This window comes from Lynx canadensis, chromosome D1 (genome assembly GCF_007474595.2).
Source record: "Lynx canadensis isolate LIC74 chromosome D1, mLynCan4.pri.v2, whole genome shotgun sequence".
In the NCBI taxonomy this organism is placed as follows: domain Eukaryota; kingdom Metazoa; phylum Chordata; class Mammalia; order Carnivora; family Felidae; genus Lynx; species Lynx canadensis.
The window spans coordinates 103623916-103648154 of NC_044312.2; the positions used below are offsets into that span (position 1 = coordinate 103623916).

The 24239-nt window shown below is 42.3% G+C and overlaps 1 protein-coding gene across 1 annotated transcript in view; it reads right to left on the reverse strand.

Moving 5' to 3' along the window:
* Positions 1–556: 556 nt before the first annotated feature.
* LPXN (leupaxin) overlaps positions 557–24239 on the reverse strand; it is a 37211-nt gene continuing 13528 nt past the window's right edge. The window contains exons 4-9 of the mRNA XM_030333843.1: positions 19355–19454; positions 15747–15914; positions 14653–14826; positions 14489–14570; positions 1694–1842; positions 557–1380 (exon numbers count right to left, since the gene is read on the reverse strand). Coding sequence (XP_030189703.1) covers positions 1111–1380; positions 1694–1842; positions 14489–14570; positions 14653–14826; positions 15747–15914; positions 19355–19454 — 943 coding nt within the window. The 3' untranslated portion in view covers positions 557–1110. The remainder of the gene's footprint in view (positions 1381–1693; positions 1843–14488; positions 14571–14652; positions 14827–15746; positions 15915–19354; positions 19455–24239) is intronic.

Below are 24239 nucleotides of genomic sequence, written 5' to 3' on the forward strand. Positions count from 1 at the left end.
AACAGCTATCTTGTCTTTTTGAGAGAACTGTGAAGTTGAGGAAGATGTTTCATTTAAAAAAAAAAAGGTTTATTGAGATATAATTGATATAAAAAATGGATGTATTTAATACATACAATTTTATGAGTTTGCAGCAATGCATACATAGGCAAATAAGAATTTTCAAGTGTCTAGTGGAGATCTGTTTTTTCACTTTAGGTAAACAAAGGGAGGGAGAAGCAGGCTCCAGGCTCTGAGCTGTGAGCACAGAGACCAACTTAGGGCTTGAACCCACAAACCGCAAGAACAAAGTGACAAAAACAATTTTAAGGAGCTTTGCCATCTTTTAAGATGATTCAATCACCTCAATGCAAAAACTAAGATGAAATGAATGTTAAGGGCCCGGATTAAGAGAAAACTTAGTGAACAGGAATCCCTCCTTTCAATTTCTTTTGATTAAAACAAAGTGCCTATTGTGTGGAAGTAAACAAGAGATATGATGTGAATTTAATTGCACGTAGTACCTAGTATATAACCCAGGAAGTGGAAGTTTATCTCTAAACATGACAGCAAGACATTAAAACCAAAAGCCGTTTTATTTATCAGTGATGTTGGTACTCAAAGTAGTCCAGTTAAAACCGACATCCTCTTGAAAAAGAGAAATATACTGAAGAGAGATGCAGGGAACTTGGGAGGGGCCTCAGGACTGCTGACAGCAAGGATAATGCAGCGGTCAAAGGAAAGTGAGTCCCAGAGGGAAACCAGGGAGGTGTGAAAGGGCCCAGTTATGAGGGCCACAGGAGAGAAGACATGGGCAGGGTCGTCCCCGGGGTGAAAATGGGAGAAAACCAGCAGTGAAATAAATGTGTGCATGTGGAAGACGCATCTGCAGAGGCACTAACAGCAGGACCTAGATCTAGATCCAAGTGCCCGATTTAAAAAAAAAAAAAAAAGACTAGAAATCTAAAACCTAAGACTGCAAGCCTAGCCATGTAACATCTAGAAGGTTCTTTCTAGATCTATTTGCTTTCTCTCTATGCCCACTGAGAAGAGCGGTAATAACAGAGTACTCTTCGCTCTCCTGGTTTAAACTTTACAGGGCATCTGCGGGGACCGTGGGGTCAGCTGAGATTACAGTGGGAAGAGTTTGTGGAAGCAGGGTTGACAGTAGGTCTTGTCATCCTGCTCCCTGAAGACGCCCTTTGACAACTGTGTCAGGCAGAAAGCACAGACAAAGTGCTCAGGATGGAACTTGTGGCCCATGGCACTGATGCAGCGGCCGGTGATGGGCTGCCCGCATCCGCGGCACAGTGTTCCTTGGCGCTGGTGGTAATGCAGCTCACAGTAGGGACGTCCGTCCAGTTCAAAGAAGGATCCAGCAGAAAAACTGCTGAAGCAGTCCTGGGGTGGGGGTGGGGTGGGGGCGAAGAGAAAGAAAAGGGATGCAGATGTCAAGAAACAGAACATCAGCAAAGTGAAACCGCAGCCTTAAAATTCCTGCCAGTTATCTGGTGGATGGAGGCGAGGATATTACCCGCTTGCAAAGCACGCGAGCAAACACGCCCACGGGGGGCGCTGTGTTTTGTGCCTCCTTGAGCTTCACATCAAACCCTCACCCCGAGCTGTGAACCCTCTTACCAGCTGGCGTCCTGGCCTCTCAGAGAGGAGGACTCCCGACTTTCCCTAAATCCGACAGGTGAGTGAGTATACAGACCCCACAAACAAAGCATTCCGGGTGCCAGACGGTGTCCATGGCTGAAAGGTAGTTTTCCAACACTGGGCGGTTGCAGCCACCACACTTGGGTGAGAACATGGCTAAGAAATCCTTCCGGCAGTACGGCTTCTTGTCCTTCTCGTGAAAGCCTGGAGGGGCAAAATCAAGGTGCAGGGTGATACCTTCCGCCAAGTGGGAGGCTGAGAAGAAGCCAATGATTTTGGCTTTCCTGAACCCAGTGTCCTCAAATTCAAAGCGGGGCCAATAATAGATACTGACCTCATGGCTCATTATAAGAATACAGGAGATAATGGGGGACGAGTGCGTTAGTGCTGTGCCTGGCTTATCCCTAGTAGTTAGTATTAGAGTCTATTCCTCCTCGGTGCCTTTACTACCCAGGACTTGGCATGGCCCATCTCACCTTATGATTCAGCAATCAGCTCAGATACCACCTTATCATAGAGGCCTCTCATCAGCCCATATCCATCACTTCATTTTTTTTAATTTTTAAAATTTTTATTTTAAATGTTGATTCATTTTTTGAGAAAGAGACAGAGCATGAGTGGGGGAGGGGCAGAGAGACAGGGAGACATAGAATCTGAGGCAGGTTCCAGGCTCTGAGCTGTCAGCACAGAGCCCAATGTGGGGCTCAAACCCACGAACTGGGAGATCATGACCTGAGCTGAAGTCAGAAGCTTAACTGACTGAGCCACCCAGGCACCCTCACTTCATCTTTTTTAAAAATCATCTTTCTAGTATTTAGCACTGTCTGAAACTATCTTTGTGGTCTGTCCTCCATTGTTGGAGCATTAGCTCTGAAATGAGATATCCCTGGTCTTGTCCCATTAAGTCCCTCTAGTACCTAAAACAGCCCCTGAAGAAAAGTGCCTAATATTTAAAAAGAAGGTAATACGAAATAATAACTTCCAAATGGATGCAAGGTTCTAGATGTAATAATTCCAACCATATAAAGACTTAAGCAAAAATGAGTGGGTTCCTCTTTAAACCAGGAATGAGAAAACTGTGGTAAAAATGGCTCAAATATCAAAAGCAAGTTAAATATCAATAAATTTAGCTCCATTAAAAATACCATATCAATGACTTGTGCATGACCAAAAGTACCATAAGCAAAGCCAACACAGGATAAACTGAAGAAAATGTTTGCCAAATATATCTCAAAAGAATAGGGGGAGGGTGGACGAAAGCAAATAAGTTAAACAACATTGTGAGGAAGCAGCCAGTCAAATCAAGAACATTTAATAAGACATAAGTTCCAGTTTCTTAAGAAACCAATGGTATTTAAAAAAGGGAAGAGAAGATCATTACAGGATTTTTATTCTGAGAGATAAAACCATCAAGTGCAATGCATACACTTTCCTTGGACCCAACTGATTCAAATAAACAAAGTAAATGACATGTTTTAGAAATCTAACATAAAAGATCTGTACGCTGAAAACTATAGAAACCTTATGAAAGAAACTGAATAAGGCACAAAGAAATAGAAAAACATGCCACGCTCATGGATTGGAAGAACAAATACTGATAAAATGTCTACACTACCCAAGGCAATCTACACGTTCAATGCAATCCCTATCAAAATAACACCAGCATTCTTCACAGAGCTAGAACAAACTATTCTAAAATATGTAGGTAACCAAAAAGACCCCAAATAGCCAAAGTAATGTTGAAAAAGAAAACCAAAGCTAGAGGCATCACAATTCTGGACTTTAAGCTGTATTACAAAGCTGTAATCTTCAAGACAGTAAGATACTGGTACTTTTAAAAAAGACTCATAGATTAATGGAACAGAAATGGATCCACAAATGTATGGCCAACTCATCTTTACAAAGTAGGAAAGGGTATCCAACAGAAAAAAGACAGTCTCTTCAGCCAATGGTGCTGGGAAATCTGGAACAGCAACGTGAAGAATGAAACTGGACCACTTTCTTACACCATACACAAAAATAAACTCAAAATGGATGAAAGACCTAAATGTGAGAAAGGAAACCATCAAAATCCTAGGGGAGAAAATGGGCAGCAACCTCTTAGACCTCAGTCACAGCAACTTCTTATGAGACAAGTAACTAGAGGCAAGAGAAACAAAAGCAAAAATGAACTATTGGTATTTCAAGATAAAATCTTCTGCACAGCAAAGGAAACAATCAACAAAACTGAAAGGCAGCGGATGGAATGAGAGAAGATATTTGGAAATAACATGTTGGATAAAGGGTTAATACCTAGAATCTATAAAGAACTTACCAAACTCAACACCTGAAAAACACATAATCCAGTGAAGAAATGGGCAGAAGACATGAATAGACACTTTTCCAAAGAAGACATCAGATGGCTAACAGACACATGAAAAGATGCTCAATATTGCTCACCATCAGGGAAATACAAATCAAAACCATAATGGGCTATTACCTCACACCTGTCAGAATGGCTAAAATTAAAAACACAAGAACAACAGATGTTGGCTCGGATGTGGAGAAAGGGGAACCCTCTTGCATTATTGGTGGAAATGCAAACTGGTACAGCCACTCTGGAAAATAGTGTGGAGATTCCTCACAATATTAAAAACAGAACTATCCTATGACCCAGCACTACTGGATATTTATCCAAAGGACACAAAAATGCTGATTCAAGGGGGCACATGCACCCCCATGTTTATAGCAGCGCTATCAACAATAGCTGGATTATGGAAAGAGCCCAAATGCCCATCAACTGATGAATGGATAAAGAAGATGTGTTATATATATGTGTGTGTGTGTGTGTGTGTGTGTGTGTGTGTGTATCCACAATGGAATACTACTCAGCGATCAAAAAGAATGAAATCTTGCCATCTGCAACAACATGGACAGAACTAGAGCGTATTATGCTAAGTGAAATCTGTCAGCCAGAGAAAGACAAATATATGATTTCTCTCATATGTGGAATTTAAGGAACAAAACAGATGATCATAAGGGAAGGGAAGGAAAAATAAGACAAAAACAGAGGGAGAGGCCAACCATAAGAAACTCTTAAATACAGAGAACAAACTGAGGATTGCTGGAGGGGAGGTGGATGGCGGGGGAGGGGAATGGGCTGAATGGGTGATGGGCATTAAGGAGGGCACTTGTTAGGATGAGCACTGGGTGTTATATATAAGTGATGATTAATCACTAGGCTCTATTCCTGAAGCCAATTCTACACTGTATATTAACTAACTTGAATTTAAATAAATTAATTTAAAAAAAGAAACCTGAGAAATTTAGATATGGGTTTTAAATGATAATGAGGAATTAATAACTTCATCAAGTGTGAAAGTAGTTATGTTAAAAAAAAAAAAGTCCTTCTGTCCTTCTCAGATGCATGCTGAAGTATTTAATGGTGAGGTGACAAGATTCCTACAATTTGCTTTTAAATATTCCAGCAAGAAAATAGGGTAGATAGGTGGGTAGAGGGTAGAGGATTTTAGTTCAGTGAAACACGGACACTCAGTGAAGCCAGGCAGCAAGCAATTTCCATAACAAAAAAATTTAATCAATTTGTTGAAATGTAAGAGCTTTCTCTTTAATACTGGACATTTTCACTGTTGGGCTCATGCTAGAAAACCCTGGGCTTGAGTCTTATACATCCTATGTCTGGATAAAGAAGGATGAGAAACCCAAAGTGATTAATTTTTTTAAACCCCTTAAAATAAGTCCTCCTCACAAAGAGACAAATAGCACAAGAAGAAATACTTTTAGTAGTAATATATTCAACATTAGTAAGCCATGAAATTCAGAAGAAAAAAGTAAAGTTCTAATTTCTTCTAATTAGTAGTTTAGTTTCTAATTTTAGCTAAGTAGTAAAAACAGTGTTAAGTAAGTCTACCCAATACTGGAAAATACATGGAGTGAGTCACATATTTATATATTCCTGGTGAGAAAGTTAAATGTTAGTATTCTTTTGGGAAAATATTTGGTAATGCGTATCAAGAATTTAAAAAAAAAGATATAGATATCTTTCTCCTGGGAATTAATCCATACAAATATTCAAAAGAAGAAAATGTTATGTTTAAAGAAATTCATAGCAGCCTTACTAATACACAAGAGGTAATCTACTACTATGAACATAGTTGTTTACAATATTTGGTACTACAAATAAAGCTTCAATAAACATCTTTCAGCACATAATCTTTTATAATTTGTTTACATAAAGCCTGAATGGAATAATTGATATTATTAAAATTTATTATTATAAAAGTATGAAACCATGTGAGGAAACACTTAAGTGAAAAAGAAGGAATTTTAGGTACACAACTTATGTATGCATAAATATTAACAAATGAAGAAAAATATTAGTTTTTATGCTGCATGAGGTTAACAAGGTAATCGGTTATAAGTGAAGATTTCTGCACTGTCTTTTTACTGTCTTTACATTAAAAAAAGAAAAATATAACAAACTAATTCATCTTCAAGCACCTATTTAAGTAATATGTTCCCTCTGCTTGGAAAATCACCTCCCCAAGATTCCCAGAGGGCTTGGGCCTTCACTTAACTGAGGGGGGGACCTGCTTAAAAGAGCAACTGACCCAAGTACCCTATCTCAAACAGCACCCTATCACTGTCTGTCCTAACGTGTAAAGTTATAAGTGACTTATAAGTAGAGTTAGTTAATTAGTTGGCTAGTTTGATTATCGTCTGTCTCTCTCGCTAGAGCACCTGCACCGTGAGGGCAGGAACCGTGTTTTTTGTCACTGTATCCCTAGGACCTAGAACAGTGCCTGACACACACAGGGCAGTGGCTTAATAAATGTTTATTGAATGAGCAGACGTGTGAACGATGTTACACTACTGACACCATCAGCTCCAGAATATGTGTCATTTAGAGCCTCTCCAGGACTAACTAGATTATGTATAAATAGGTGGACTTTTCTGAAAGGAGCTCTCCTTACCATTTATCAGGAGAGTCTGCCCAAAACGAAGGTGACTGTTGGCAACCCTGTTTATGCAGCACCTGCTTTGCCCTGGTTCCAACCGAAGGCTCTGCCTACGGTAGTAATTGAAATTAAGGTCTTCGCAGCAACCCTCCCATCTTACAAGTGAGAAAAGGGAAGCTCAGACAAATCACATATAACGAACTAGCCAGTAGAGGACCTAAGGTCCAAATCTAGGCCTAACTTCAAAGCCTAACTTCAGTGTCGCACCCCTAGCTGCACCCTAGTCTTGACCTCTGTGTGGGGACGGATAGTATCAGCTGAGCCCAAATATCATAACTCAATAGCTTTGTAAATATGAGGGCTCTACCTGTACTCCCGCCAAAAGAACAGGTAAGCAAAGTACGCAAGGGCACTGAAACGGCCCACCCATGAAACACGGTTGCTAGGAACCCATTTTGATTACTAGCAGCCAGATCCAAAAAGGCAGTAGGAGGAGCCAGGGGTTGGGACCCAAATCATGCAACTTCGGTCTTCCTATTATCTCTGGTCACTTTTTGATATCCCGTGCTTTGTTCAGCTATGCTATCTTTGAAGTACGGACAATTGAATGGACTTCTGAGGCCTACAGACCTAAAAATCTAAACTAATAATTTTATAAGCTGTTCTGTGTTCTTCTAAGGCCCTGAGACAGAGAAGAGCTTACTCCCCCCCACCCCCCACTTTGTCAAAGAATGTCTAGGTCTGATCAAGGACAATAGCATGCAGGAAGGCCTACCATTTAAGGAAAACAAACCAGCACCCGCAATCCTTGCTTTTGTGTGGCATGGTATTTGTCAAACTTCAGCATGCATCCAACACCTGGAGAGCTTGTCAATATGCAGATTTGCTTGGCCCCCCCCCCCCCCCCCCCCCCCCCGCCAAAGTTTCTGGTTCAGCAGATCTGGGGTGGGGGCCCAAGAATTTGCACTGACGCTCCATAAAGCAAGCGACATAAAACTGAACTTGCCTGTAAATGGGTGTTACTTGAGAAAATCGTTAAGACATGCCAACTGACCTAGGAATGACCCTCATCTAGGCATTTGCAGGGTAGCTGGTCTCCAGAATGACACAGCAGGGAAGGAACCGCCTCTGGTGAGTCTCAGGAGAGGAATCAAAAGCAATCAGCCAAAGTTGCTGTGATGCCCCCGCATTTAGTGATCCAATAAACTGAGAAAGTTTCAGCAGTCACTTTCCTGGAGGCTCTCTCTGGGGCCAATTACCTCTGGAGGACGGATGAGAAACACTAACAATTAAAAGTGTCACAGAGAGAGAGAGAGGTGTCTATACTCTGGTGAGGCTCTTAACCACAGGGGAAATTAGGGAGCACCTGCATGGCCTGGATAATGAACAATTAAAAAAGAAAGACACAGGCACTGAGGACCTGGTCCCCACGGGAGGATGCTAAGGCCTGATAGCTTAGAAAGTTGAGCCTTAAAGAGGAACTTTCTGAACTGAAACAAAAATGCAGATGAATTTAATTTCCCAGAAGGCTCGGTGGTTAAGCTGTCATTATAGAAACTCTGTATGACTATGTGACTAGAGGTGAGGCGGATGCCACCTAATTAACGGACCAACCATATGGCAGGAGACCCATTTGCAGAAAGCAAAAGATAAAAACAAAAATATAAGCTAGGAGGAGCATCTGATTAATAAATGGCCTTCTTTTGTCAGGTGTATCAGTAAATGTTTTAAGTGTGGTCTGGTGAGTATGTAAGGTCATAAATGGCCCAATGCACCTCGTCTGTTAAGAGGGGGCAGGAGTCAAGAACAGTGATTATTAGCTACCCTCATGGTGCTTTCTGGTCATCCTATGGATAGGATAATTTTCTCTTGGATCTAACTTCTGTCTCTTCTTGAAATATGCCTGTGTTCTATTGTTCTGCTCTCAGGCAACCTCCATATCATAATCTTAAGTTTTTTTAATATTTATTTTTGAGACAGAGGGAGATAGAGCATGAACAGGGGAGGGGCAGAGAGAGAGAGAGGGAGACACAGAATCCAAAGCAGGCTCCAGGCTCCGAGCTGTCAGCACGGAGCCCAATGTGGGGTTCAAATCCACAAACTGTGGGATCATGACCTGAGCCAAAGTCAGATGCTCAACCGACTGAGCCACCCAGGCGTCCCATCCATATCATAATCATCCGTGGGCAGCACTCACTTGCTAACTGTTCTACTCAACTAACTCTAATACCTCAATGGCTACCAGTACAATATAAATTTACCACGACACACTTTCATATGATTCAGATTAAATCTCAATAAAAAAAAAAATCCTGCTTAACTAAAGTGCAATCTGGAAACAAAATACCTAATGATTTGTGAAGAGCATTGAACAAGCTTCAGTGAACAAGCAAATTACTACAAAGCACTTTGCTAGTGCATTATGTCAGTGCTACTGTATCTGGGTCTATTGTCAAATAAAGTGAACCTTGTGGGTGACAAGAAAGTGAAGATATCCAACAGCAGAAGAAGAATCGAGTCTATGTCAAGCGGCAGTTGTGATGATGTAGAAAAAGCATGGAACCTGCAGAAATGGGACCTGAGTTTCAATTCCATCTCTTTGGCTCTAGCTGTATAACTTTAAGAAAATTACTTTCCCTCCCGGGGCTCAGTGTTTCCATTTAAAATTAGATTCTGTGTAGGATAAAAATGTTCTTACAAGACTGCAGTGGGGGTTAAATGATTCACAGTTAGGAATATACATAATAACATGCCTGACATTTACGTGAGTCTCTATGTCAGTGAAGGGCAGGATACATGGGACTATTTTCATTCTCTCTTGAAATACCACCAACATGATAAAGAATGATTTACATTAGGGGCGCCTGGGTGGCTCAGTCGGTTAAGCGTCCGACTTCAGCTCAGGTCACAATCTCACGGTCTGTGAGTTCGAGCCCCACGTCGGGCTCTGGGCTGATGGCTCAGAGCCTGGAGCCTGCTTCCGATTCTGTGTCTCCCTCTCTCTCTGCCCCTCCCCCATTCATGCTCTGTCTCTCTCTGTCTCAAAAATAAATAAACGTTAAAAAAAATTAAAAAAAAAACTTAAAAAAAAAAGAATGATTTACATTAGAAACACCCATAAGGAATAAGAGAAAAGGAGAGGAGATGCCACAGAGGAGATATCAATACAATTTTGCAAAACTTTAAGTAGGTATAAGAGTGGCAACTAGCTTGGCAGGAAACAAGAAAATGAAGCCTGCGTTTCTGCAAAGGGGAGGTACCAAGGCAATGCAAGCTGGGGTTCCACAGCATCAGAGGGGCTCAGAAAGCGAATGTACAAGATAGTTTTCAAGTCTGGAAACAAGATTGGCTGGAAGTCTGAAGAGCTGTTAGATCAGATCCCCCACCCTGCCACAAAATGTAGTGATTAATTCTGGAAATATCAAACCAGAGAGTGTCAAGCCCTAAAAGACCTAAAATAATAATATACAGGGGTTTCCCAGCAAAATGCCTACAGTATGCTACCTGAGTATCGCACAGCTGAGTCCACCAGTCAACAAGTTCTGCTTGTACCACAGAGCTCCCAATTAACCTTTTAGTGTCTCATTCTTAAACAGGAAATGGACGACCAAAGATCAGCAGCATTTGACAAAGACTGGTGTAACAAGATGTAAGGCACAAGCGATGTAATAGATGTCAAATTTCTTTTTCTTTTTAACAGACAGAGCACAAGTGGGGGAGGGGCAGAGAGAGAGAGACAGACACACAGACAGACAGAATCTGAAGCAGGCTCCAGGCTCTGAGCCTTCAGTACAGAGCCCGACCCTGGCTTGAACCCACAAACTGTGAGATTACAACCTGAGCCAAGTCGGATGCTTAACTGACTGAGCCACCCAGGCGCCCCAGTAATAGATGTCAGATTTCAAAGTGACATTTAGGAAATCCCTCAAAGTAGAGAGCCATGGGCTGTTTACACAATTCTTGAACTCCTCACTCACACTGAGGATCTAAAACAGGTCAAGAGAAAGGAAAACTGAGAGAGGGACTTCTTTGGGAAAAAACTGCTATGGGTGCTTCATCGCCACCACCACCAAGAGGGATGAGGTATGCTTCCAGGTAAACTCAAGTCAAGAGAGAGACTTCAATAGGGCCACTCAGAGAGCTGGATATGTGTCCCCAGCCATCAATGGGATACAGTTGACAGTATTTAACTCACCCCTGGGAAATGTCCACGAGTGAATCTGGCTGAATACAGAGACACAGCTGATAACTAACTGCAAACCCACTGACTGTAAGAAAAACATGCCTGTCCCCTATGGTCTGTGTACAAAAGTGTGAGTGACAGAGACACATGAAACCACTGTAATCACTTCTAAGAGATCACCAGGAGGGAACAATGAAAACCCTACAAAAATAATCTGTGCGGAATGAGTCCTTCAAGAAATGTACCAAGCAGAAAACAGCTAGCTAAGATAAGCGAAGGGTAATCAAGAGTTTGAAATTGAACCTGTACTGAATCCACAAGAGCATCCAAGGGAAAAAAAAAAAAAGAAAGTTAGTTAAACATATGCCAGATCCAGAGAGCATGATGCAAATTTATGGCAGTACTAGGAAAGTTAGTACTTTCCTCCAGGCTTATCTTCCTCCTCCACTGTTTAAACCGTGGAGGGGTCAGATATCAGCAACAGGGGTGAGGGGGTGGATGCTAAAGGTAGGAAAGGACAGAGGAAGGGCTAGAACCGCCTTCCCTGGTCTCCCACAGCTTAAAGAGCCAACCAGGGGACAGTAGTGGTCACTTAAAGTTGGATGCTTTAGCTATTACACAGATGGAATTACCCGAGGACTTAGTTGTATGTTTTATGGGGTTTTTTTTCTAATTTTTTAAAAGTTTGTTTATTTTTGAGAAAGGGAGAGAGAGAGAGAGAGAGAGCATGCAAGTGGGGGAGGAGCAGAGAGGGGGACAGAGGATCCCAAAGCAGGCTCTGTGCTAACAGCAGAGAGCCTGACATGGGGCTCAAACCTAAGAACCATGAAATTATGACCTGAGCCAAAGTCCCACACTTGACTGACCGAGCCACCCAGGCACCCCATGTGTTTTGTGTTTTAAACTGATTTTCTATTTATAACTGTTTATTAAGGGAGTGCCTGGGTGGCTTAGTAGGTTAAGCCTCCAATTCTTGATTTGAGCTCACAGTTCAGGAGTTTGAGCCCCACATTGGGCTCCACTCTGACAGTGCAGAGCCTGCTTAGGATTCTCTCCCTCCCCTGCTTATGCACACATGTGCTCTCTAAATAAATAAATAAATATAAATAAATAAATAAATAAATGTTATTTTTCTAACGTTTACCTATTTTTGAAAGAGAGAGAGAATGACTGGGGAAGGGGCAGAGAGAGAGAGGGAGACAGAGGATCCAAAGCAAGCTTTGCGCTGACAACAGAGAGCCCGATGTGGGACTCAAACTCACGAACTGTGAGACCATGACCTGAGCCGAAGTTGGATGCTTAACCGACTGAGCCACCAAGGTGCCCCAATAAATAAACTTAAAAAAAAAAAAATAACTGTTCATTAAGAGTCATTGGAAATGACATGGGACTGCCCAAATTTTTATTTAGGAGACAGCTGAATTGTCTTCCCACTGAGTTAATTCTAAAAAGACAGGAAAAAAAACACAAACAAAAGAAAGAAGCCTTCTGATTCCATGTGTGAGTCATACTAGTTCAAAACAAACATAAAAAGAAGAAGTCAGGGGAAAAAAATCAAGATAATTCAGAAGAAAGGAGAAAAAGAAAACTTGCAAAGACAGAAAAACAGATCACACAGTAAGTATCAGGAATAAGAACAGAAGCTTAATAAAGACATCTCAACCATGGAAGCTGGAAGACAGGGAAGCAGTGTGTTGAGAATTCGAGGGGGAAATCCCTTCACCCAGAATTCTATGTCCAGGCAACTCAAGGTAGACCACAGAATAACAGTATTTTCAGATATTCAAGGTCTCAAGAGTTTTACCTCTTACTCCTCCTTTCCTAGGAGCTGTTCCACCAACGTAAAGGCAGTAAAAGACCGGGGATCGAGGAAACAGAGGATCCAACAAAAAAGGTAGTAAAGGAGTAAAAGAAATTCCCAGGATAATGGCCCAGAATAAGTGCTTCACAGCAGGCCTGAGGAGGAAGCATTTCAGGCTGCGGTGGGGGGGCAGACGTCCCCAAAGCAAAATGAGTGGAACTGACTGACTACCAGATGTGGCTGACCATTTTGAGAATGATTCCGCGACTCTGTCAGATAAATTAGAGCTAGGTACAATGAAAATTGAGCCAGTGAAAAAGAAATCTAAATATTAACTTCAGGGAGAAAATTAATTTATATGAAAAGGACACCATGATAGTAAAACTAATTTTTACTGTGTCTCCAAGTGCTGGGCACTGTTCTAAACACAAAACTGCCACTGCATCTCAAAGTCCTCATAATTACCCTGTGAGGTAATTAGTACTGGGCCCATGATGAAGAAAACGAGATACAGAGTGTTAAATGACTTGAATGATATCATATAGCTAATAAATACCGCAGCCCAGATTCGAACTTGGGCAGTCCGACACTAAAGTCTGTGCTCTGCTCCATGGCACCTGGGTGGCTCAGTGGGTTAAGCAGCTGACTTCAGCTCAGGTCACGATCTCAGTTTGTGAGTTCCAGCCGCACATCGAGCTCCGCACGACAGCTCAGAGCCTGGAGCCTTTTTCGGATTCTGTGTCTCCTCTCTCCGCCCCTCCCCCGCCTGTGCGTGCGCTCTCTCTCTCAAAAATAAACATTAAAATATAAAAACATTTATATTTATATTAAACATTAAAATATAAAAACATTTCTATTTATATTAAAATATAAAAACATTAAAATATAAAAAACAGTTTTAAAATCTGTGCTCTGCTCTGACCATAGTTTGCTACAAGTCTTAACAATGAACAATATTTCCATGGTTGTCAATATGTGCCCACTGAATACTGGTCTGACCTGTAATTATGACCTGATTTTACATTGAGAGACTGGGGGAGGGGAAGTGTGTTGAGGGTAAGGTGGGATAGTAAATTCTCATCTTCCCCGGTAGAAACTTAATACATAATGGTTAAAATTAAGGAAAAAAAAAATCAATGTATGGTAATAGAGTATATTCCTTAAAATACACAAGTACATAACAGAAGAAAAAAGCTGAAAACATTTGGAGACGATAACTGGATCTGGGGGTGGAGAAAGGAAAAGCAAGGGATTGATCTTTTTCAGTATTCTCCTTAATGTAATATTTGAGCCTTTTTTTTTTTTTCGAGGGGGTTGTGGGGCGCAGGTGAGCAAGGGGCAGAGAAAATCCCAGGATGGGCAGAGGCAGGGGGTGGAGAGAGAGCTAGAGAGAAAGAGAGAGAAGCGGGGCTCACCCAAAGGGGCGCTGGAGCTCACCTGATGTGTGGGACTGGAACTCACCAACCATGAGATCATGACCTAAGCTGAAGTCAGATACTTAACTAAGCCACGCAGGCACTCTGATATTTGAGGTTTTGCATTAGTATTTCTTTGATTTAAAAAACAAATTTAGCGGCGCCTGGGTGGCTCAGTCTGTTAAGCGCCCCACTTCAGCTCATGTCAGGATCTCAGGCTGAGTTCGAGCCCCGCCTGGGGCTCTGTGCTGACAGCTCGCAACCTGGAGCCTGCTTCCGATTCAGTGTCTCTCTCTCTCTGCCCCTCCCCCGCTCACACTCTGTGTCTCTCTCCAAAATAAACAAACATTAAAAAAATTTTTTTAAACCAATTCAAACAAAATTTATAAATGCTGGGGAAAGGCGGGGAAGGATGGCATAGAGTACTGAACCGGGCGCTTGCTGCCAGCAGCCGGAACCACGACGACCACAACCGACCAAGGAAGAGCGATACCTTCCGCCCCGAACACCTCTCCGCAGTGCGAGCAGAAGAAGTGCTCCGGATGCCAGGTCTGGTTCATTGCCGTCAGCACTTTCTGAAAAAGGAACACACAGAGACGTCAGAGGGCTGCAGCTCTATCACCCACGAGCCCCGGCAGGAGAAGGGGGATGACTCACGTCCAGGATGGGAGCAGCGCAGTAAGCACAGCGCGGGGAGAAAAGGTGGTGGTAGTCCTTGGGGCAGTAGGCCAAGCCACTGCGCTCGAAGAAGGGGCTGCAGCCAATCTCCTCTTTGCAGTGAGCGCAGACGAAGTGCTCCGGATGCCACGCTTGCCCCAGAGCATGGATCGCCTGGGGAGGAAATGAAGTTGGGCCACCGTGAGACTGCAGCCGGGTGCCCTAGGGTGCCCTAGGTTGCACAGCTCTGAACAGCACTTGGCGCACGGTATTTCGTGTAAACGGCGCCCCCCTGGGGTTACGCAACAGGGAGGCCTAGACCCAGGTCCCACCTACGGGGTCTGTTGCCCCTGCATTATGGAGAGCCAGAGGGTGCCCAGTTTCCTGACCAATCTTGCTGATAAAAGTCTGTTAGCTGTTGGTTGCCGCTACACGGCTCCGGAAGGTGGGGGAACCAAAATCGAGCACAGCAGTGACAGACAGGGATGACTACCGTGGCCTGGAAGGGATCCCTGGAAGAGGGAAAGGCCAGATGAGGGTTTTTGTTCCTCTGGTCTGAACACCTCATCTCATGCCCCACACCAAAGCCCTTTGCTGTGGGTTTTGGTGAAGGATGACACAGCAGGAGGCTGCGGCCACGATTTGGAGCTGAGTCAGCGGAAATCATAATCAATCAACTTGAGCGGGAAGTTGGCACAGAGGGAGCAGGGGGAGACTCCCTCCCAGGACAGGCAGGACAGAAAAGTGGTTCAGAGTCGCACGCGGCAGTGAGGCTCTCCTGGGCTTCAAATCTTACCTCCTCCTCTTTCTAGACCTTGGACATACATGCCAGTTAACATCCCAGAGCCCTTGTTTCCCTCATATTTCCAAAGGAACAATAATAGAGTGTCCCTTGAAGGGCTGATGTGACCGGTAAATGAGGAAATACTTGCAAAGTGCTTAACTCAGTGCCCGGAGCACTGTAAGGGATGGGTAGTTATTAACTATTACTAAAATGTCGTAGAATAGAAGGCCATAGAGCAATCTTTGGTGAGGCAGACACAGACATACACACAGACAGATGGCTGTAGGACCAACTTCTTGGCCCATCCCACCTTGCCAGCAATCGGCTTCTGACAGGAAGCACAGTGGCCCTTGGGCACTGTGGCAATTCCAAGGTCCTGCAGGTCCTGCTCCAAACCCCCCAGCATTGAGTCCAGGGAGGCTTTCTGATCCTGCTTGTTTGCTAAGTGCTTCTTGCTGGCATCTGCTTTCGCTGCAACCTGGCACCCGGGAGAGAACCACAAAAAGAATCAGTGTCATGTACATTTCCCTTCCTTGGCATCTTCTGCATGACCTGTAAGCTCACCTCTACTGACGGATCCTTTCTTCTGTACCTAACCTCCTTCCAAGGCACTGGAAGAGTCAACATTGTAACACCAATAAAAATGCTTTCATCTCCCTTTTATCCTAAACTCCTCAGGCCAGATGAAATAGGAGTAATCATCCTTCATTTGTAAATCTTTTCTGACCATAGGAAATCGAGTGTACAAAGATGACACTTTTCCTCACCCCTACAATGACCATAGGTCAACAATTAATCATATCTTCTTTTTACCCATTTATTCTGCAATGTTTTTTGAGCACCTAGTTTGTGCTGGTCACAGCCCCAGGCTCTTGGCATAGAGCAATGCCCAAGGCGACCTAGACTCCGCCCACATGGAGTTTATATTCTCTAGGTGATAGACGATAAACAATGAAATAAGTATATGATGTAACATCAGGTAGGGATAAGACCTAAGTTCTACACCCACACAGAGGTAGCAGAGGGTGGGACGGTGAGAGAGAATTGATGTAGATGAAGGTGATCAGAGAAGACTGTCTAAGGAAGGTGACATTTGCACAGGTATTTCATGATGTACGGAAGGGCCCAGAAATATTGCTATTCATGGGAAAAGCATTCCAGAAGGAAGGAAGGCCCAGAGGAGGAGGAAAGTTAGGGGAAAAGTCGGAAGGTCAGGGGAGCTGGAGTAGAGGGAGTAAGAGTAAGTGTGGCAGCAGAAGACGATGGACAGAGAGGCGAAGATCACGTTGGGCCCTCATGGTAAACTCAGGTTTTATCCCAAGGGTGGTGGAGCCTCTGGAGGAGTTCAAGCATGAGAGTGAAAGAATCTGATCTACAGGATCCCCATGGTAGCTGAGTGAGGGATTAAGTGTAGACAAGCAAGAGTGGAGAGGCACCAGCTAGGAAGGAGATTATCGTTAACAGTTCAAACCAGAAAGAATGACTTGGTCCCGTGTTAGGGGAGAAGGTGGTGAGAAGCTGTCATATGAGACTTGCTGATGGATTGGATTTATTTAAGCAAAACCCCAAGGTAGTTATTATAATCCATTCAAAGGAAAAGCCTCAAATTACAAAAAAGATGCCCAGCTCGTCCTTCATCACTCCGTGTCCTGATTCTGTCTCTCTCTACTCCTTTCCGACCGAGCTACTACCACCATCACCTAATACTTCCTGATCAGGAAACAGGTGCTCTCCCTACGGCCTCCATGGCATCAGATTTGCATGCACTAGACAGACCTTCAAAGCCTCCCATCCGCTGCCCTTACTTTACCTTTCCAATCTCATCTTTCATTAGTCACTAAAAGCCTCCATTGTCTAAGGCCAGCCAGGCTCCCTGCAGTCTCCTGAATATATACGATCTGTTACTGTCTGCCTTCGTATCCTATTTTTACTGCCAGGAATAACTTCACATTATCTCACTAATCCAAAATGCTCATTTCCCTTCAAGAAACTTATCATCTGACAGATTTCCTCCCTCCTCTATTATAGAATGTTACTTAATGTTGAAGAGATTAGTGTTCAAAAGGTTAATGTCTAGAAGGCCCAAAAGGGGCATCCCTATTAAGTAGGTAAAAAAAACCACAATTGTATATGTATATACATATCCATGCATATATATCTATCCACACCCACGTCTACTTGCTTATATATTCCAGAACACTTCCGAATGAGGATGTAAGAAACGGGCAGAACTGGATGGCTGGGGACATGGCTGAGAGGGAAATAGCTCACTGCAAACTTTTCCACCTTTGACTTTTGTACAACGTGAATGTATGGCCCATTCAAGAAATGAGCAGATATCTTTTATTTTTTTTATTTTTTTAATATTAAATTTATTGTCAAATTGGTTTCCATACAACACCCAGTTGAGCAGATATTTTTTAAATGTAAATAAACCATGACACATGCTAAATCAATTAGAAAACACAACATAATTAAAACTCCTAGTGTAGATTTTTTTTTTTTTTTTTGTCCTAGTACTTACAGCGGTACAATGAACTGAGGAATGTACCCAGTTTTGAATGTATCCAGGCATGGAAGAAAATTTGTTTCTGATGTTTATTCATCTGTTCCTGTGATGTGTCAGGAACTGTGCGGGCATTGGGAGTCCAAAGGTGAGCCACAAAGATAAGGTTCCTGACCTCCCCAGTCACAGACCTTTTTATATACTGCCTTGTCTTAGTCACTTCATGTGGGCTTATCGAAGCTTCCAACCAATTTAGAGTGGCTGGGTTCTCTACCTTAAGAATTCTAGATGAGGGGTGTCTGGATGGCTCAGTTGGTTAAGCGTCCAACTCCTTGATTTTGGCTCAGGTCATGATCTCTCGGTTCAGGAGTTCGAGCTCCACGCTGGGCTCTGTGCTGACAGCATGGAGCCTTCTTGGGATTCTGTCTCCTCTCTCTCTGCCCCTCCCTCCCGCTCATGCTCACTCACTCTCTCTCTCTTTCAAAAATAAATAAGAATAAAAAGAAAGAAAGAATTCCAGATATTTCCTTTAATAAAGTCTTAATTTTTTTTTTTAATGTTCATTTACTTTTGAGAAAGAGAGACAGAGTATGAACAGGGGAGGGGCAGAGAGAGAGAGGGAGACAGAATCCGAAGCAGGCTCCGGGCTCTGAGCTGTGAGCACAGAGCCCAACTGCAGGCCTCAGAGTCACAAACTGCAAGATCATGACCTGAGCTGAAGTCTGACACTTAACCAAATGAGCCACCCAGGTGCCCCTTCCCTTAGTAAATTCTTAAAGTCCACTTCTCTGATTCCCATCCCCTGCCAGGCCACATGAGCTCACCACTCACTCTCTACAGGCCAGAAGGAGGTGGCAGATTTTATCAGAGTATGGGGCTCAGGACTCCTCCTCCTCCCTACTTTCAAAGCCACACTCTGATCTCCCTGGCTCTGCCGCAGCTTGCCCTCCGAGGTCCCACTCAGGCGGGTCTCTGAAGGTCCTGTCACATTCCATCCAGCCTCATATGCCTGCACCCTCATAGGCTCATGCCCAACTGGAAGGGCCTCCTCTCTCATCTGTGTGCAAACTGTTTCCATTCTTCAGAGTCCATCCCACACCCCATCCCCACCCTTGATAAAATCTCCTTGACCTCTCTACCTTCCTAACGTTTGCTGTGTATATTTTGATAACTCATCTGTGTTTTATTCTGTAAATGTGGCACAGGCTTATGCTTCCCTTTACCAAGCACATTCCACACTCCTTGAGATCAGAGCCCGTATCATATTATCTTTTGTGCCCAGATAATACATCCCACAAAGTTAAATTCACGGTTGAATTAAATTTAGTCTGGGAAAATGAATGACAACTGAGAGTTCCGAAGGGGGATGCGGAGCTGAGGTCCACAGAGACGCACCCAGGAACTATGCTCACCTGGGTTTGCATGTCACACAGATGGGCCATAAGCTCATCCAGCTGGGCAGCTGCTGAGGTTTTAGGAGGCAGCGGTGCTTTGTTTGGCTCTTGGACCTCACTGTAGGGAGAGGAAAAAAAAAACAAATCCTAACACATCAACACTCAGATAAATGTTAAGCCACACATAAAATACCAGAAAATGCAATTTTAATTACTAACCCCTTCAGTGTGAGTAAAACTAGAGAGAGTATTTAAAAAGTAGGTAGTGGGCTAAAAATCTCAACACGGTCTCCCTGCATTTTTGTCTCCGTGTCCTCCTCTGGTCATCTCAAAAGCTGACCATTGTTCTCAAGTCCATGAAGAAATGCTCTGGACATGTAGCTGGCAGGACGTTCTCCGCCAACAGTCAGGTGCAAAGCAGCTTCTACAAACGGCTTGAAGATACTGGCCCAATATATATTTTTTTATTATCATAGCATTCTTTTCTAAATTATAAATTATTACACCTTCTCTCACTTACTGTCAGGCGAAAGACAAACACTAAATAAGAATAAAGAGCAAGCAACAGCAAACTAAGGTCCAAGGGCCAAATTTGGACATGACTGTTCATTTGCACACTGTTGACTGCTGCTTTCTTACACAGTTGGATAGTCCCAACAGAGACCTTGTGGTCCACAAAGCCTAAAATATTTACTGTCCGCCTTTTACAGAAAAAAGATCACTGATCGAGTTTAGACCATGTACATAATACTGGTTTCACATCCATATAATTGGGAGTAAATTATTGATGAATACAATCTGGACCCAAGAAACTGAATACAGTCTATTCAAATACTCGCCGAGTTGTTAGTAAAATTAACTGTGTACAAGAACACAGAATAAGGCTCAATAAATTCTAAGAAGTAAGTAATACAGACCATATTCTTCTATTGCTTTAATAAAAGTACAGATTAATCATAAGAAATCTACCCACCTAAGAAAAAAATAAAACACCTCCAACAATTCTTGTGATGAAGAAAGAAAATAAACTGAATTTTCAACCTATCTAGAAATTGCAACGGAAGCACGTACACACACACACAAACACCCTTCAGAGTCAAAAGCAGTATGTTATCAAAAGGAAAAAATATAGGGGCACCTGGGTGCCTCGGTTGGCTGAGCTTCCAACTTTTGATTTCCGTTTAGGTCACGATCCCAGGGTTGTGGGATTGCGCCCCATGTGTGCTCTGTGCTGAGTGTGAAGCCTGCTTGGGATTCTATCTCCCTCTCTCTGCCCCTCTCCCTCAATCGTGCTCTCTCTCTCTCTCTCTCTCTCTCTCTCTCTCTCTAAAATAAAATTTAAAATAATTAAAAATAAAAAATAAAAGGAGGGGTGCCTGGGTGGCTCAGTTGGTTGGGCGTCTGACTTCAGCTCAGGTCATGATCTCACGGTTCGTGGGTTCGAGCCCGGTTGTCGGGCTCTGTGCTGACAGCTCAGAGCCTGGAGCCCGCTTCAGATTCTGCGTCTCTCTCTCTCTCTCTCTTTGGCGCTCTGTCTCTTTCTGTCTCTCAAAAATAAATAAATGTAAAAAAAATTTTTTTTAAGAAATAAAAAGAAAAAGATATAATGGACTGAAGTGCAATATTGAAAAATAAGAAAGACCAGAAACCAATAAACAGAACACCCAACTCAAGAATCTCAAAAAAAAAAAAAAAGAAAAAAAAAGAAACCCACCAAAACTAAAATAACTAAACAGAAGGAGTAAAAGCATGAATTACTGAAAAAGAAAACAAACAAAAACTGGGTTTTTTGGAGCACTGTGTAAATTTCCAAGTTCATAGAAAAATATGGAAAATCACCAAATAAGGTCTATAAATATCACAGAAATGCAATACTAGAACCAGACAAAGAGAGAACAGTGTGTGTGTGTAATGTGTGTATGTGGGATGGGGTGGTGGGGGCAGCTTAATAAAGACAGCAGAAATATGTTTTAAAAACATCCTGGCTAGATAGTGTTATGCCAGTCTTTTAAGCATGGTTCAACATTAGAAAAAGGATTAATGTAATTCATTATACTAAAAAATAGAAAAAGCTTTATAAACATATTGATAGGTGCTGAACCACACAATCCACCACCATTCCTGTTGTTGAAGATGGAGGAAAAGAAGTTTTATAACCTGATAAAATACAAGAAATCTATAGTGAACCTCATATTTAATGGTCAAATACTAAACACATTTCTAATTAAGAGAAGAGAGGACAAGGATCCTACTATCACTGCTGGTCTGCAATATTATTCCAGATTGCATTACCAAATGCATTCAAAAGTAAAAATAAGAGACTTATATATTGGAAAGAAAAAGGCAAAGCCTTCTCATTCCTATTTTATTTTTTATTTAAATTTTTTTTTAATGTTTATTTATTTTTGAGAGAGAAAGAGAGAGAAAGAACACGAGCAGGGGAGGGACAGAGAGAGAGAGACTCAGAATCCAAAGCAGGCTCCAGGCTCTAAGCTGTCAGCACAGAGCCTTACATGGGGCTCAAACCCATGAATAGTGAGATCATGACCTGAGCTGAAGTTGGATGCTTAACCAACTGAGCCACCCAGGCACCCGTTTATTTTCTTTTTTAAATAGGTGATATAATCACTTACCTGGAAAATGTAAGATAAAATGATTGGACAACTATTAGAATGTATCGAAAATATCAGGATGGTTACTAGGTACAGGAATACGGTGAAATAATTAGTCTCTTTCCTATAGACAGCAGTAGCCAATTTGAGAGTCCGTTGGGGAAAAAGCACATGTTCACAACACCACCAAAAAAACATATAAAATATTAAAGAATAACTCTAACAAGAACTGTGCAAGGCTTCTGTGAAGAAAAAACACTGGCAGACATACAAGACATGCATAAGTAATGATGCATAATACGATGTCAGTTTCTCCCATTAAACTACAAATTCAATGTAATTCATAAAGAAATCTTAAGAGAATTATTCAAGTTCATTAATAAACTGATGCTGAGATTCATGGGCCAGAACACTCAAGATAATTTTGTAAAAAGAGGTGAGGAGGGAAGATGTCTCAATAGATGTGCTGTCCGATAAAGTGACAATAAAATGTGTGTGATGTTGGAAAAGAAACAGATCAGCCAACAAATCAGAGGACTGGAGCAGACACAGCCCAGAAACAGACTCCTGAACCATGAGAACTTTGCATATGGTAAATGTGGCCTTTCAAATCCTCATAAACAAAGTAGTAGACACAAAATGCACGACAGCCTATTTGAAACAATAAATTTAGATCTTTAACAAACTTTGCACGTGAGTAAGTTTTAAATGAATTAAAGACATAAATACATTTAAACATAAAAGGAGTAAAAGAAAATGGAAGATTTTTTTTTATGATTTGGGGTAATGAAGGCTTTCCTAAGAAAGGCATGAAACTGTAAAGTGAAAGCAAAAAAGAAAACAAAATATCAACAGAGCTAATTTCAAAAAAAAAATTCAGGGGCGCCTGGGTGGCGCAGTCGGTTAAGCGTCCGACTTCAGTCAGGTCACGATCTCGCGGTCCGGGAGTTCGGGCCCCGCGTCGGGCTCTGGGCTGATGGCTCAGAGCCTGGAGCCTGCTTCTGATTCTGTGTCTCCCTCTCTCTCTGCCCCTCCCCCATTCATGCTCTGTCTCTCTCTGTCCCCCCAAAAAAATAAATAAACGTTGAAAAAAAAAAAATTCAACATACATAAATACTTAAAACATAAATAATATTCAAATATTAAAGTCTGCAAATCAGTAAGACAAGCTAATAGAAAAATGAGCTAAGGATTTTTTAAAAAAGCAAGTTTCAGAAAAGGAAATTTGAATGCTTATTACTGTATAAAGATATGCTGATCTAGATCTTTACCAGGCAAATTCAACAGTGAGACTCCAGTTTTTATCCCTTAGCCAAAAATTTGAAAGATTAATAATGTGATTGATAACATTCCTCTCTTAAGGAAAAAAGACTGTCTTTTGGGTACAACATGTCCCACTACTGACTGACATCCGTTTGAGTATTTAACAATAAGAAAAATGGAGGAGGAAGTGGATGTCTCCCCCTCTGAAGAGAAAAGATTTTGTCTTTTAGGTACAACAGGGCCTCCTGCCAGGCATAATTTTTTTTTTTTGTTTTTTGTTTTTTTCATTGAGGAACAAAAATGGTCAAGTAGACAAGTGCTTGATTCAATCCTTAGAGGCTTCCAAGGAAGCACAGAGAGGCTCAGCCTCAGGACACTTTGGGGTCACGACCCCTTCGTCATTGCTGCCATAGGCGTGTGTCTTGTGTGCAAAAGGCAGCCAGGCTGTCCGCACATTCTCGGCCCTGTTTCCCAGTGTAGAAGAAATGTAGCTTCTTATGTGGGTCTGTATAATCCTAAAAACCTGTCCACCTCACAGGCGGCGCACACTGGTGCTTATCCAAAACACTTCTTACTGGTTTTTAGCAAGACTTCTGGTGCCGTATGGAAAGAGAAACCCTTGTTGTGATACCTTAAGAGTAACTGGATCAACAACATAATGTTCTAAATAAGAATGGAAAGGTCAAAAGAGTTGGTGATTCCATCACTACAGGAAGTGTGCCTAAAAAGAGAGGAAGCTCAAAATGAGAGCTCCTTTGATGGGTCCCCTCACTTCCTGAAGGTGGTAAAAGGGCTTTGCTGTGTCATGGGCAACAGTTTAATTCATGAGTTAGAGGTTTTAATAATATACAAATACAAGAGGTGTGGTGTTTGTTTTAAAATGTTTGTTTGTTTGAAGAGAGAGAGAGACCAGGGGAGGGGCAGAAAGAGAGAGGGGATCCCAAGCAGGCTCTGTGCTGTCAAAAGAATACAGATTCCTCACGTGAGAGGCTTCGTTCGCTGGAATCTTCCCCTATTCATTCCTCTGC